Here is a 15840-nt window from a genome sequence, read left to right as displayed (position 1 = left end):
AACTAAATTATAACCTTCTTTGTGAACCTCTAAAAGCTGCCCAGATCTACTCCATCTATCTGAAGTGGCCAATGGCTGTGTGTTAATGATGTGTTCCCTATCAGACTGATAATAGCAAACAGTGGCCTCGTGAAGGAAATTCGATTTCACTTCTCTTTCTGTGCTGAGTCAAATCATTTACTCTCCACACAGAACATTTTAAAAAGTACTCGTTTTTAATGGAAAGAGCAGTATTGTGCATGGGTAAAACATAATACCAAGGTCACATATATCACGTCATTACGTTTCACCGAAAACTGGACGAGCAAAGTACATGTCGTAAATGATTGTGGAGTATTTACGTCTGCAACAGACTTTTTACATTACACAGCTTTCCCACCGGGTATTGTTTCGCGAAACAAACTTCTTGTTCGGCGACAATGTACGTTTTGATTTTCCATTCATCAATGGATGTTTGACTTAACTTACCGATGAATGCAGGGGAAGTAACGTTTGAGCCTGCAGCAGGCTCGTGTTGCTTCGTGTTTCCGCTACCTGGTTTCCAGCTGTCGACCAATCAGAGCCTCCGTTGTGAGCTCTTCACCGGCCCGGAGAGGAAACCGGAAATCACATTGTCCATGTTATGGACATGGAAGCTATGATAAGGTATGTTTTCCTTGGTTTTGGATACGTGGAGAAAAGAAAAAAAAAAAGATAGATTGATATATTCCATCTTTCTGAAATGTATATTTATATACACGTTTTGTATAAATAATTTGTGCTAGGCCAGTTGACACCTAAAAAGTGTAATCAGAGGTACAATAAAACCAGTAACCACTGAATTCATAAATTCATGTAAATTTCAAAGCAAAACTGCCACAGAAAAAGTGCAAATTCCAGCCTCTTTAAAGTACTGCTTTTCTTGGTCATAAATTATAATAATATTTCGGGGTTTTGTACAAAACTATTTGCAAATATGATTGGGCTTTTTGCAGATATTGTCACAATTTTCTAAAATTTATGAAAAAATATAAATCACTTAGTCCAAGAAATGATCTACAGATTCACAGATCATGATTCCTGATAGTTATAACTCTAAAGATATAACATGCATGCAGCTGGACTGTTGACTAAACAATCACACAGAAAACTGATCCACCTGCAATGATTTTGCAATTAAAAAAGCAAATTGGTTCAGTAAAAAGTGGCACCATCTTTATTCATTTTACAATTTGACAATGTGAATTCTACAGCATGGAGAGCAAACAAGTGAACAGCACAGGAAATTGCAGGGACAAAATAGATAAGTTCAATTTCATTTGTCAAAACTCTAATAAAATGCCAAAACAAATTTCTAGCTACATCTTTCCATTTTTGAGGAGTACCTTGAAGTATTCTAATTAATTTCATCACACAACTACCATGGATATTCTAACAAATTCTTCTGTATCTGGTTTGAACAAGAGTCCTAACTTAAAGATCCCCAATTCCATTCTGAAGGGTGAAATTTCCCACATTTTAAAATAAAAACAAACTGTTCAAATCCAGATAAATGTAGCTTACATTCTGCATGTTGCACAGAGTGGTAATGTGGTACAACTTTGTGTGAAGGGACCGATATAGACAAGCAAGAGCACACCCAACCCACACATGCTGACGCGCACACTCACAAATACGCGCGCACAGATACACACAACAGATTTAAACAGGACACAAACATACACATACAACTCATAAAAATCGAAACCATCAAAAAATGAAGGTTATGTTTATTTTTGTCTGTCAGGAGACTGAAGAATATTTTGATAGATGCAAGTGTTAGAAACAACAAAGCAAAGTGTATGCGATAAACTAATGGACCACACTCTTACAATGCGGAACATCTACATTTTCTTTTATGCACAGGAATGTTGGACATTTGTTTCATTAAAAAATACAAAAATAAAATTCAAAAAAGACACCCACAATCCAGAATAATAGTCTGAAGGGGATGTGTTGGAAAGGGGCCGAAAGGTTGAGGGGCAGGGGACAGGGGACGGGGGGGGGGGGGGGGGGGCAATCTGAGTCTGCTTCAATCTGAGTCTCCTGGGTCTACAGCAAATGACCAGAGTACTGCTTCACACTGAAATAAAAAGAGTGGAAAAATAAATAAAATACACAAGAAGAAAATTGCAATTCACAAGTCGATGACAGTGTAAATATATAGCTATGCAACTGTGGGAGGATGAAATCTTGGTAGGAAACGGTCGGGGAGGCTGAGCAGGAGGGGAGACAGACAGCGAGGAAGGAAGCGAGCACAGAGAGTAAGACGGGGGAAGATGTGAAATAAGTGGCTGACTGAGAGCGAGGAAGAGGAGGAGGAAAAAGAGGGGTGTGGTTAGTCCTTGTGTCCAAGCAGGTGCAGCACACTGAAGAGGGAGGGGAGGAAAGGAAGAGGGAGGCAGGGTTAGTTACCATGGCAACACTACACTACACTACTCATGAGACAGCGGCGGCAGGTCTACAGCTTAGCATTCAGGCTAGGCTCAAATAGCATCAACAAGGAAGTAGTGTGTAATATACATGCCTACTGGTTGCCAAGGGAGACAGAAGAGGAGGAGCCTGTGCTATTTGGCAGACTGTGATTTGTTGTCGGTTGATCTAACTAAAAACAACAAAATCACTAGTCTTCCACACAGCAGCAGCCAGGGGAAGAATCAATCCACTCCCTGCTTCACAGTGAAACGGCTTTGATGGCAAATAGACACTCTGTTTTCTTTTTTAATTCTACCAATCATATTCAAATATGACAGTCAAAGAAACATGTCAATTACATTGACCCTTTAAAAAGAAAATTCTATAGAGTTTGCCTACTCCTTCACAGCCATTTCATGCAAGAGGAAGGTTTGAACTAGTTGCAGGTTGCATGGAGAAAAAAGGAAGGGAGTTAGTGGAGAAGAGACAGCAGGCAACAGAAACACATAACCCAACAAAAGTTGGTTAACTAGTATTAAGATGCAATTTCACACAGAGACATTCATAATCATAAAATCTTTATATGCGTGGTTCAGAGGGTTGAAAGAGGTAAAAAAAAAAAAAGCATATTTAAAATATTAGAAGCTACTTTTAGCTTGCATGACTTTACAAGACTGCCCTATCTTAGATGGTTGCATTGACAACGTTTTTACAAGAGCCCATCCAGAGCCCACATGACAATGTCAGAGGTTTTAAGAAGAGTTCAACTCCAAGAATAAAAGCTAGTAGGTTTCATGAGCCCAATTTCATGGCATTAACGGTTCAACTACAACTAGGGTGCTGAATCAAGACAGAATTCAGTGTAATATAATAAGGCTATGTCGGAACTTGCCTGTTCTGTAGAAGGTACTGGGCGTTCTGGATCTGATCCTGGGTCCCGGTAATGGTGATTATTCGGTCCTCAGAACCTTCCAGAGGCTCATCGATCTTGATAGAGGCTCCTGACTCGTGGCGGATCTGTTTGATCCGTTGGCCTCCCTTACCAATGATTGAGCCAGCCAGCTGTCGGTGGGTTACAGAGAAGAGCATGAGAGGGGTGGGAAAAAAAAAAAAAAAAAAAAAACAGGCACACAGAAACATTTTACGCACTGGTAATACATGCATGAATCTTAAAAATGTTCATATAGTATGTATGATATGCCAAAGAAAATATGAATTCAAACAGTTAGTAATACTAATTCTCAATCAGTTAGAATAAAAGACTGCTTAAGACTACTATGTTCTTGTCTAGAGTGAGGGCAATGTGTGGGAGACAACATGACTTATTGGTCATGCTGCACAAATAGTGGACTATGACACACACACACACACACGACTAAATGTTATTTATATCGAGGATAATGAGTGTGCAGATGACACAATCACACATGGCAATGTAGGGTTTTTAATCAGTCCGACTGAATGTTATTTGACACGAGGGTATAGTGGGTGAGGTACACTGATCTTTGGTGTACCAGTTTGTATGTTCTGTTGCGGTCATTTACTCACATCTTTAGGGATCGTCACTTGTGTGGTGATGACAGGGCCACCCATGTCATTATAGGAGCCACGTCCGCCTGGTGGGCGGGGACCAAAAAAGACATTCCGGGAAAAAGAGAGAAAGTAAGTAGAGCACTTAAAATAAATCCTCGGCTGCCTGCATTATCACACATGGTTCAGTTACATTTGAATGTCATACTCCGTTAAATAAAGAGTAAAGACTCACCTGACTGGTAGCTATCCCAGGAGGAACTGTTGTCTGAGCAGGAAAGAAAGCAAGAACACTCAATATAAACAATACGTATGTGACATGTGTTAACAGACCATCGATTTAAATACTAAACTCAAACATGTGACTCATCATACATTTTCAAAAGATCTTCTGAAGAATTAGCTCTGCGTGTCATCTTCAACATTTGCTGTAATCTAACTTTAAAGAGACAGTTCACGGTGCCTAGAAGTAAAATGTCATTCCACTAGAGTTTAAATGGAGAGCAATATATTGTTGCAAACCAATAGCCCCAACGCCTAAATGTGAGCTACTATGTCCTTCTAGCCACGTTGACACTGTACATGTTTAATCATTTTGTCTATGAACAACACATTGAGACTAAATGCTACACACTACACTATACTAAAAAGAACACCGAAGGCTCAACCTCAAGACAAGTTAACAGCCTTGAAACCACATTCATATAATGACACAGGAAAAAAAATAAAACAGACAGAGGCTCAGTACTTACCATATCCTCCTCCACTCTGTAAAAAGCAAACAGAAACACAAAAGGGTTACATTCGGTACAGTCGATTCTTTTCATCTTTCTACAAATCCCAGATGAACAGACAGAGGATCGTAAGCACAAATGTATGGATGATGCAGCAGCTTCGTCCAAGGAGTAGACTCGACTAAAAGCCACCCAGTATTCATCCACAAGCCAGACTCCTCCTCCTTCCTTCCCGCCCTCCATCCCCCCTTCCCTTCTCTCCGTGCATCTCCATCAGCCCCCATTTTCACCTGCTATTCAGCTGCTGCTGTCACCAGGGCAACAGGCAATTCAAAAAGCTGTTGCTGAGCAACGGCTGGCAGTATCCTGCTAGCTCTCAGAGAGTGAGAGAGAGAGGGAGAGAGACCTTCCAGTCTGTCAACAAAGCGTTATTATTGCCTAGCAACCACCCATGGCCACCCCCACCCTGCCCACCCCCAACATCCTCCCTCTCTTTGCAGGAAAAACAGGCTGGCCGTGAAAAGTACACAGTAAGAGGGCAATTATAGCTGATTTTTATGGGGCATCTCCGGCTGTGGCGATTATGGTCATTTGGTGGGACGGCTAACACCATGCAAAAACTAGCTCCTATGAGTGTGTGCACATGCATATGCACATGAGTGACCAGCGACGGTTGTAATGGCAATAAACCCCTTTTCTCATTACAGAAAAAAGGACAAACCAGCATATTGCATAGTGCTGGGACCAACCAGTGAGCAAGCCTGAGAATACTGGCAACCAAGAACTGCATGCAAGGGTCACTAACCATGTTATCGCTATAGCGATCCGGTCTGCCTCTTCTGTCACTGATGATGAAATGATTGAGGGGGGAGAAAGAAGGACAGAGAGAATGGGGAGGGGTGGAAAGAAAAAACAAAATGCTTAGAAAAAAAGCTTGACAACATTCCAAAGGAAATTTCTGGTCTAGGTCAAACTGCACACACACGCTGAGCAAGATTACAGTATAAACACATTTCCTCTCAGCCATCTTCCCACACAGTAACAGGAACAGCTCTGACAGTGTTATGGTGAGAGAAGTGACAGGTGGTGGTGATGATGATCAGAGCCAAGGGCTTCTGATTTCCCCCCCCCCAAAACTGAGCTCAAATAATGGAATTAGCTGAAGAAATGTATTTGGCTTTATCTGTTACCTTCATGTCAAACTACAGCCTGTACATAACTCAATACTGCTTGTTGCTTTAGCTCAACAGCGTTTCTCTTTAGCCATGTTGTATTACACATTGGTGTTATTAGCTACGATGGCATAAATATAAAAAAACACATCAGATATAAATCCATTATCATTGTTATGCATCTTACAAGAATGACCTAACATTTTTCTACAAACCGTAACAGCGGTTTATATCAATTTGACAACAAACCAATGCCAGGTCATGACAGTATCATTCTGGTTTTGGGTTGTGCAGAAGTTCCCATTTTACATGTACAACTCTGCCAGAATGCTGCATTCAAATGCAACTGTACATATATATATATAAAAAAAAAAGACTTCTCTAATTACACGTTAGCATGCCATTTTGCAGGGGACTCAAGTGACGAATGTCCGCTTCACATCAGCACAGGACCATTATACACACCACAAATACTTTCTCTCAACCTGGGAATAACTGAGTGAATAGCTGATTGGATGGGTTATTAACACAGGAAAGAGGAGGTTGTACAACATTAGTGTAGTTCCCTACAAAGTGGGAAAGGTGAATTGGGATCAGGGTTAATGACTGAAGCTGCATTCACACCAAATCAGGGATTGCGGCGAAAACGGCAGTCCTCCCATTAATTTGAATGTGGGAAGTGCATTTAAGATGCGGCAGGGGGGGGAACGCTGGGTAGCTGGAATAAAGGAGTCAGCTATGGTTAAAAGGAGAATAAACTTTTGGAGAAACGCAACCAGACGTCACGCTGTAGTGGCCAATCACGTAACCGTTGATCCAGAGCTTTACAACTTTGCCATGAGGGAACACAGAAAATAACTGTTGAACAGCAAATTGGTGTTAATGGGCCATTAATAAGTGACACTCCCATACTGCCGCACAAGCTTGCACTAATCACCGCAAAATCTGATTTGATGTGAACGCAGAGTTCTGCTAGCTAGGGAACTACAGGCAAACAGACAGTAGATCAATGGATGTTTGTAAGGCAGTTATTAATATTGAGAATTGGGGATGAAAGGAAGGCAAAAGTCATACAGGGTGTTATTTTCTCAAGAGTTACGAGAACAAGTGGATAAACAGGCATAATCAACAGACTTCAACAATTAAGTATTAAGGCAGGAAAATATGGGACGGGTAGGAATACCTCAACACTTTCAACTTAATTTTAATTCCTCATGCCTGAAGTATTTACGGATGGAAATTATGCTGAACACTAGTAAAAGAGCCTCATTAAGACCAATGGGTAAAATGCTACTCTACAGTTAGGAACCACCACCCAATGGTATTAATGAGGAATCTGGGCTTCTTTGAATTGCCATTAGAGACCAAATCTATATTGTTGCAAATCTAAGTAATATAAAATGACAAAACATCAAAATGTCAAAGTATCCCTGTTTAGATAAGGTAGCATGTTTGGGCAAAGGTTTGGGGACAGAAACTTACTTGGACCTGTCCTCTGAGCCACGGTACGAGTCATAGTAACGATCTTCTCTGTGGGCGAGATGGAGATGGGAGAAAGACACACACAAACACACCCAGACATACAATGATGAGCACACACAATTTATGGAATGATAACCGTGGTTACAAATGTTTCCAGAGGGGTGCATAGTGCGACACTGGATTACATGCAGAATACTGGACTCAGTCTAACCTCTGAATAAGACAATTTAAAGCAAGTTGAGAACGTGAGCCTGACTGGATACTAAGCACCTGAAGAGGGATTAAGCTCTGTGTATGCAGATGCAGAAGGAACCAAGTGCTCCAGAAGAGACATTTTGAACGGAGCCTAGTATGTCGGAAAAATCAAACACTTACAACTCAAGAGATTAATCGGAGTAAAAAAGACCCTCAACTTCAAACTGATGAGTGGGATCATGCAGTCATTTGGCACTTAAGTGTTCAGTAAAATCAATTTGTATAAGGTAATGAAAACATGCCCGTTTTAACGTAATCTGAGGAAAACCAAGTAGACACAATCACTAACAAATAGGTCTTTACACAATCGTATATAAAGCATTAGTGCCAATCTCCCGATTGCATATTTTTACTGAAACGATAGGCAGTAAAACTGTATTTCACACTATGGTTGTTAAACTGTGTAAATAATCCGCGGTTCTCATGCATGATGAACCATGGGTGTGGCCACTATGGTCCGTTACACCTCTACTAACAAACTCAATTAAGGTCCACACCTTGGCAGGACTCGAGTTTGTGCATGAGTAAAAGAAAAAGCTAAGTAGGAGAACGCCAGAGAAAAGAGCAACAGACGGTAGGTCATTTGTGATCATATCTTACCCTCCTCTGTGTGGGTGTCCCATGGGCATATTGCGTCCACGCCCGCCGCTCCCCCTGCCAACCCTACTCGGGTGGGGTGGAGGAGGACCTCGGCGGGGGCTCATCTCTTCATAATCCCGGCGGGAGGGAGGCATGGGTCCCCGTCCCCCTCTGCTAGAGGGCATTCGGTCAAATCCACGGTCTCCGCCGCTGGACCTGCCCCCTCGCATGGGGAACCCTCCCATAAGCCTGCGACCTCCTCCCCTCTCTTCAAACATTACGGTGAAACCACCATATTCATATGTTTCGTCATAGAAGTTAGGGTCGTAGGGCTGTGCACGGCCCTTTATGGGAGCCTAAAGAAGGAGGACAGAGGGACATCAACTGACCTGCTCAAGGATATTTGAAATACAGTTTACCAGAGTACAGGTGTGGTAGGAATAAATACGCAACTATAAACAACAATACTATAATCACTGACATAAAACAAAATCTCACTGAAAGGGCATTTAATGTTCCGATGCGTCTAACAAAACTACCAAGAAATCTACCGAAGAATGACATGCTGTTGACACATGCTGTTCTTACCAACTTGATTGTACTCCACTATGCAACATTTTATATTTCCAATAATCAATGTATCATCAATCAGAAAAAGCATTCAATATGTTACATTTCTTAAATGTATTATACTTGTCAATCACCAAAAAAATGGCCTCAGGACCACTGTAAAAGATACTCACTTCAGCGATAAGCTCCAGCATAGTCTTGATACACTCAACCACTCTCTCCGTTTTACCGCCGACCAGCACAACCCGGTCTGTCGACTGAGGACAACACTCCTGAAACAGCTTGATGCTGGTCTTTGTGTTCTGGAGACACACAGATACAGGCACACATGAGAATCACAGAAAGAGAGGGAGCTAATACATGATAGCTGATTCTACTCAAGAAAAACATTGATAGTTCACAAATCAAATCACAACTGTGTCATTTTATGGGTATTTTCACATCTTTGAGGTACATGAACTAGAAACAAGACCAATGAGAGAAAAAAAGATGCCCCGTTATACCTCCAGCTGGGTTTATTTCATGAATTGTATTCTTGTTACAAATGAAAGTATGGCAGCGACAGAAGGCTGTGTGAGAATCCATGTTGTACATTACTCACACAATTCAGTCTGTAAACTTTGCAAGTGATTTTGTTGCAAAAAAATTATCCACATCCCCATCAACATACCTCTCTTAGCTCCTTGATCTTGGCCCCCTTCACTCCAATGATCGAGCCAGCCAGGCTCTGGTGGATCAGCAGGCGCAGCTCACAGTCAAAGTCCATACCATTGTACTGCTGGTACTGAGCAAAACATTTAGCACATTAGTAATTCGGTACAGTATAATTAGTTCTCTGAAATTCTCAAACCTGCCCGAGACTGTTGCCATGTGCCTCTTTTAAAAATCCTCAAAAGTCAGTGCAGACACAAGCAAACGTGTTTTGAATCAGTACATAATAATTAACTCAATTAAACCACTTATTTGCAGGTGTAAACAATACCGAAGCGCACAAAACTGTAAAAGAAATCTCGGCAAAACACTGGACATTAACAACACATAGCTTGGGGGATAACTTTTATCATCTACTATTGCTTTCACTTCCAAATAAATGGATTAGTTAATTGGGTTCAAAAGGACTTGACATGAAGAGAAGAATCCTAGTTCAAGAAGTCCTCACCTCTTCCAATGTTGGGATAATCTTCAGCAGGATTTCTCCAACTGTCTCGATGTCGGCACTGATGCTCAGGATGCTTCATAATTCACAAAGATGATGGGGTTGGGGTTGCCAGCAAGACATCCCAGGGGGGAGGGAACAACATTTGAGATTAGAAAATTCATAACATTCCTTTTTATGGCATTAAAAAAAGAACAGTCACACCCGTTTTTGCCAACGCACTACTGAAACTAACAGCTATATGAACTGTTGAGATCCATTTTTTTTTCTAAACTTGGTCATGGTCACTGATAATTCAACACTGTAAGTGGAAGAAATTTTGGTACCCAAATAATGCAATGGAAGAAAACAGTTGTTTATCCAGAGAAAGGAAGAAAAGAGACAAAATAAAAAAAGGACCCAAAGAAAAGTGACTGCATTTGGTGACCACTGAAGGGGCGAGACAGGGGAGGGGGAGGGGGTCTGAGGAGGATCTGGCAGGAATAAGCACCAAAGGCGCCAAAGAGAACTCTATAGTCCTAAAGCATAGCTGGGTGGATGCACACCACAAAGCCTTCAAAGACCCCCAATAAGGTGCCTAAAACAACATTGTGAAGACTTGGAGAACGATGTTTAGATATTGTTTTATCATGTTTATCAAAGCATCCCGTCTTGAAATAATAGCCTGGATAACAATATTGATGCTTAATTTTGGCCAACAATAATATATAGAATTTTCGTGTCTGCACCCACCTAGTTAAACAATAAAATAAACAATAAATTTACTGATCAAGAGAACTTAAGCACAGTTTGTACATGGAAGTAGAATGGTAGACAACTGAGGGTGAGTAACAGAGCAGATTATACCATGGAAAATGAAGTTTGCCACCGCTTTTTAAGGGGATTGTAGAAGAAATAAACATAACACCAAAGAATGCATGGATGAGTGGGTCGGATAGAGATAATCTGTACGTTCAATGGCTCTCGCAGTCAAAGTTTAGATGAAGCAGAAGACAGGAAAGGAAAAACGCACATACACACAACACTTGAATCCTAGCTTGCCTTTTGCGGTAGAGAATGGATGGACAATCACAAGTCTATCAGTACATTTAGAGCATCTCAAGGACAGAATGGAATGGTGCGAGAAGCAGGTGAGTTTATGAAACTAATGAAAAAAACAAGAACACCAGTATATCCACTCTGAGGGGGGAGGGAGGTGAAAACGTAAGAGATAGTGAAGGATAATAATCAGTGGAAATAAAAATAATATTAAAAAAACAGACATATTGCACAGATTAAAGCAAAGATTTTAAAAGACAGTGGCAGATTGTGGAAAAAACCCTGACAACACCAGCCTAAGTTTCTCTTAATGTTGACGTGACTTTAAAAATGGCATATAAAAAGGATGTCGAAATGGCTTTTACAGGCAGATTTGGACATGAACGCATTTAGGCATTTTGACTCAGGCTAAAATACTAAGAACAGGTAGGTTAAAATACAGTGACTTGACAGAGGCAGGATGACTATTTGTTATTCATCTCTTCTTGTTTGTTTGACCTGTAGTCAGGCAGTGAGAGGGAGGAGCTTAGGGACATACCGCTCAGGCCCACTGCTGTCTGGGACTGACACACTGGCATTGTACTGGGCGTGGAATGGGCAGGGGCCAGGGCCATTCGAGCACAGATGTCAATCAAGTAAGGCGCCCATTTAGGGACAGGGCACGATTATGGACAGGGCCAACCAGGGTGTCAGGTGGGCGGGCGCAGGAGGGGCCATCCAGAACATGGGCAACAGAGGAGGAAGTGGGCAAAAGTCAACAGTAAAATAATAAACAAGGGAGAGGGAAGAGGGAAGAGGAATACATTTTTAATATACAGGCTCTACACTGTTCAAATGTGACTTTAATTCGATTCTCTCAGAGATTGGTTTGTCAAAGAGAGAAAAGGAGAAAATGTGACATTGGAAAATGGGTAATGGCATATTAAGAACATGATAAGTTCAATGTTGGGGAATAGACCAGAGACAGTGAGAGAGGGGGTAGAGCAAATTGTGGAGGGCTAGAGACAGAGGCAATGACATTGGATTATTTAAGATTGGTCAGGTTGCCTTATTAGCTGGCGTTGCAGGTGACATCATGAACACCGCACTGTGCCAATAAATTTAGATTAACAAGAGCATCAGTGTTGCCACAACAGCATTGTTAAAATAAATTATCAAGATGGAGAAATGAACTGACATGAAATTGGACTTTCGTGCTATGGGCCAGTTTAGCTGAGGTAATCACATGACTATCATATGAGAATAAAAACATAAAATCAACCCAAAAAGGTTTGTCAGACGTTTTCATGAACAGAGGGCTAATATCAATACAGGCATCAGCTAACCACACCCCATATTAAAACACAGAACAAAATCTTGCCAATTACCAAAGCAAGTTCTTAAACAGTTATCCACGGTAAATAATTGTCAAAACAATAACTGCTGCCCTTTAGAGGGGCTGGATATGTTGAGAGGCTGAACACCAGTGAAGGGAAAAATAAATAATACAAATAAAAATTCTGCGTGTATAATATTTATAAATGTACTCACGTCTGTACGGAGGGCTTTGATGTTTTTGCCACCCTTCCCAATCACAGCTCCTGCATTCTGAAAATACAGAGAACAGTTAACTTATAGCCGTTTTGCAGCAGTTAGTCAAAGGCAAAAAGATAGGTTGTAAAAAATAAGTTTACATTTATTTCCCCTGAAATTGGCAATACAACACAAAATGTTGGATATATCGATTTCATTGTTTTTCCAATTTTTGTGAAATTACCTATCAAAGTAATTCAACCTGTGTTTCTTATGATTTATGGCATTAGAACTGTGTTATAAACTGCACTAAATATTGTTTTTGTTCTCTTTACTTCTAGCCAAGATTATACTGTTTCTATAGAGGTGCAAGACTTATAGATTGATGTGAAAAAGAAGTCCATATTGCATAAAATGTGACAGGAGAAAAAAGACGGAGAAACTGCATGGGGTTAAGAGGTTTGAACCTTTAAGTCAAGTGTTTCTATGTCACAATGCCGGAGTAGTATGGACATTCTATTAGCGTGTTCATTCTGCCTCAACCAGTTCACAAACTCACAGCCTAAGACACCAAGGTCACAATCTTGGTGAACTAATTGCCAAGTGTGAAACTACTACTTCCCACTATGACTTATAAAACTGCCAAGGTTCCATCTCCAGCAGATGTCAAACTACTGTTAAAAAATGTTATAACAAAACAAAATTCGTTTTTAAGCACTGTGGGCTCAATTTTTGATAATTGGATTGTTTGTGGAGGACAGTCTGACGATAAAGCATAGCAAGTTTGGTGTCAATTAAGAAAAAAAATGTGGAAAGAGATTGGTTAAATCAGTTTTCAATTTGAGAAAACCAGAGTAGTGGGCTTCATTATTCTTCCTTGATTGAAGCATCTGAAGATTTCTGCGCAAATTAGCCTACATGTTGGCGAAAATTGCAACCTGCTAGCACCAACAGCAAAATTATTCATTTTCTGTTTTTAAGTTTTAAACTTTTGACAGTTGCCAAGGCGCCACCATTAGGGCTATTGAAGCACAAAGCCAGTTGACAAAGTTTGGAATAGAACTAGACCTATGTGAAAACTTTTATTTTATTTGTATGCATGGGAAGGCAGATTTCCTGGTAGGAATAATAATAATAATAATAATAATAATAATAATAATATCCTGCAAAAAAGAGGGACGACGGGCCCTTAATGGGAAAATGTATATTAAAGTACTGCTATTAACAGACAAGGTGCTGGAGAATATTTCAATTAAAGTCAGGAAGAGCACAATGTCTTAACGACTACCCCTAATAAAGGGTAGAAATTAACTATTGAAAAGGCAGCGATGTGATTAGGGCAAGGAAAAAAATCTGAAAAATGGACGGAGTACAAGAAATCTGCAGTCTTATGAAGGCCTGCACAAAAGTGACAAAAATACAAATAATCACAAACAGGTTGAATGTGAAATGAAAGGCAAACTGATTTACTTTGCTCTGCAGGAGGATGCGAAGCTCAACCATCTCGTCTGAGTTCCTAGAGCGCTTGAATGATTTCTGCTCATCTGCATCCTCAGCAGGGCGCTTACCTGGCATAGGGAGATAAAAAACACACCGACAATGCATACACATTCCTCCAATAGATGAAATGAAAAAAATAATAAAAGACCACAGAAAGGAGCGAAGAACGGAATCATGAGACTTTTCAAACTCTTGTCATATCGTACACAGATCAATTTGTGTAGAACTAAGAAAGACAAAGAGTTTTTTTTTAAATGTGTCTATGAAAACATGGACACAATTTTGCGAAAGGAGACCAGTACATATATATGGCTTAAGTCCCTGACAATTGCAAATACATTTTCGGTCATCAACGTCCAAGAGTAATACAAAGTGAAAAATCTGTCAATAAACTGGTGCATTCTGACAATATAAGCAAAAATGTAAAGTAGGCAGGTTTTATACCGTTTGACTCTGTGTTTCCGAATGAAGTGTCGTCTTGCTGTTCAATTTCTGTCTCCATGGTCTTCTGAGAGTGAAGGAGATGGGATGGGCAACTCTGTCCAGGGAATAGGTGGCAGCAGCAGCAGCAGCAGGGAGAGAGAAGCAGAAAACTGGCCCCCGTGAGCTGTGGAGGTCTGTCAGCATTGTGAAAGGGAGAAAAACAAATAAGTCAATTCAAGCTGTGTGCTGGAGATCCAGCTATTCAAGAGCCCGGCATGAGAGGGCGAGAAAAAACTGGCAGAAAACCGGCACTCACCGATATTTATTACAGGGACAAGGGCGTGTTGATAGGCGGAACGAAATAAGCAAGGACCAAACAGCTGCTGCGACCTGTCGGGGAGGGAGAGGCTAGTTGAAATACTTAAATATAAAAGGTGACAAAAAAGGTTAAGTGGTCGCAAAGGCACAGATTATGATCGCACACGTTTTATTCCTAATTGTGAATGGATGTGACTGATATTTACGTTTAGAAACGTTTCAGGTCAACTAGGTTTACGGACATCCATCCAGGGAGCTTTGGAGACATTATTTACTTAAGGGGACACCATTATCATCAGCATGTGATCACATGTTACGCTGCCTAACATTAATACGGTTGTTTAGGTGGACAGCAGAGCAGGCATTTGCAGTGTTTCGGAGAATCAGGATGTGAGTCAATCAGCCAATATGAACGCTGACGTTAGAGATATACGACTCAACTTCACCAGCAAACATGGCGGGTTTCTCAAGTCAAGCAACATTATAATACATAACTGTAGCCAGAACTTTAAATAACGTCATCAAACAGTTATACAAAGTGCTGACATTGACCAAATCAAAAGTGTGCTAACTAAGCTAACTACGCTAACTAGCCTGGGTTAGCGACGAGCTGCGTCGTGTAGCGTGAGCTCTGAACTCACGCTGGCTAGCTCAACACACGGCGATCCTACCCGCGTTTCAAACACTTTACTAGTTTCATACCAACCAAGACGTCTTGATGTTGCACTCATCTAACGCGAGTGGGTCGATAAAACACGACTTATCGACCAGTACAAAGACCAGTCCCGACCACTCGAGCTAAGCGGCTAGCTAAGTTCGCCATGTTGCCATCACTTCGCCTGGGCACAAGGGGAGCTAACGTTAGCCAGGCCAGCTAATCAGGCAGCGTTGCACCAGACACACAATACGGAACAAAGTGGCTGCAAAATACATCTTTATTAGTATATTACCTGTGCACTTACACTACGTTATGCTCAATGTGGCATTTACAATCAGGGAAATATCGTCAAAACACAAACCTGCAGTGCAACACCTCAATCGTCCCCTTTCCGTCTCTACCGAACCTGGAAATGTACCCGTTTAGCTAAAGAGAGCTGATTGGTTGAGCAGAGACCGGATCTAACAGGCGGGAGTTCCT

General features: G+C 41.0%; 1 protein-coding gene across 6 annotated transcripts; it reads right to left on the bottom strand.

Moving 5' to 3' along the window:
* Positions 1–1172: 1172 nt before the first annotated feature.
* hnrnpk (heterogeneous nuclear ribonucleoprotein K) lies at positions 1173–15820 on the bottom strand. Of its 6 annotated transcripts, none has more exons than XM_054611729.1 (17): positions 15722–15820; positions 14701–14774; positions 14406–14578; positions 13932–14029; positions 12480–12536; positions 11488–11531; positions 9915–9987; positions 9426–9539; positions 8929–9057; positions 8207–8541; positions 7352–7399; positions 5503–5542; positions 4716–4731; positions 4199–4231; positions 3982–4049; positions 3326–3495; positions 1173–2101 (listed from the first exon to the last, which is right to left on the bottom strand). In XM_054611729.1, the coding sequence occupies exons 3-17, from the start codon at positions 14461–14463 to the stop codon at positions 2071–2073; spliced, it is 1314 nt and encodes a 437-aa protein (XP_054467704.1). In that variant the 5' UTR covers positions 14464–14578; positions 14701–14774; positions 15722–15820; the 3' UTR covers positions 1173–2070. The 6 variants fall into 6 exon arrangements, with proteins under 6 accessions (XP_054467704.1, XP_054467710.1, XP_054467707.1 ...); XM_054611735.1 differs by having other exon boundaries at positions 9426–9533; XM_054611732.1 differs by lacking the exon at positions 15722–15820 and adding an exon at positions 15665–15685.
* Positions 15821–15840: the final 20 nt, after the last annotated feature.

The sequence above is a fragment of the Anoplopoma fimbria genome, chromosome 13, assembly GCF_027596085.1.
Source record: "Anoplopoma fimbria isolate UVic2021 breed Golden Eagle Sablefish chromosome 13, Afim_UVic_2022, whole genome shotgun sequence".
Taxonomy (NCBI): Eukaryota; Metazoa; Chordata; class Actinopteri; order Perciformes; family Anoplopomatidae; genus Anoplopoma; species Anoplopoma fimbria.
Note: the sequence above shows the minus strand (reverse complement) of the source record. Positions and strands in the feature narration are given on the sequence as shown.

What these genes read in the sequence shown, in the direction of transcription:
- hnrnpk (XM_054611729.1), bottom strand. Translation starts at nt 14,463, where the DNA reads ATGGAGACAGAAATTGAACAGCAAGACGACACTTCATTCGGAAACACA. An exon ending in TGCTGGAGCTTATCGCTGAA is followed by an intron (nt 8,542 to 8,928) that starts GTGAGTATCTTT and finishes CTCCTTCTTTAG; the next exon opens with GCTCCCATAAAGGGCCGTGC. An exon ending in GGACACCCACACAGAGGAGG is followed by an intron (nt 7,400 to 8,206) that starts GTAAGATATGAT and finishes TCTCGCCCACAG; the next exon opens with AGAAGATCGTTACTATGACT.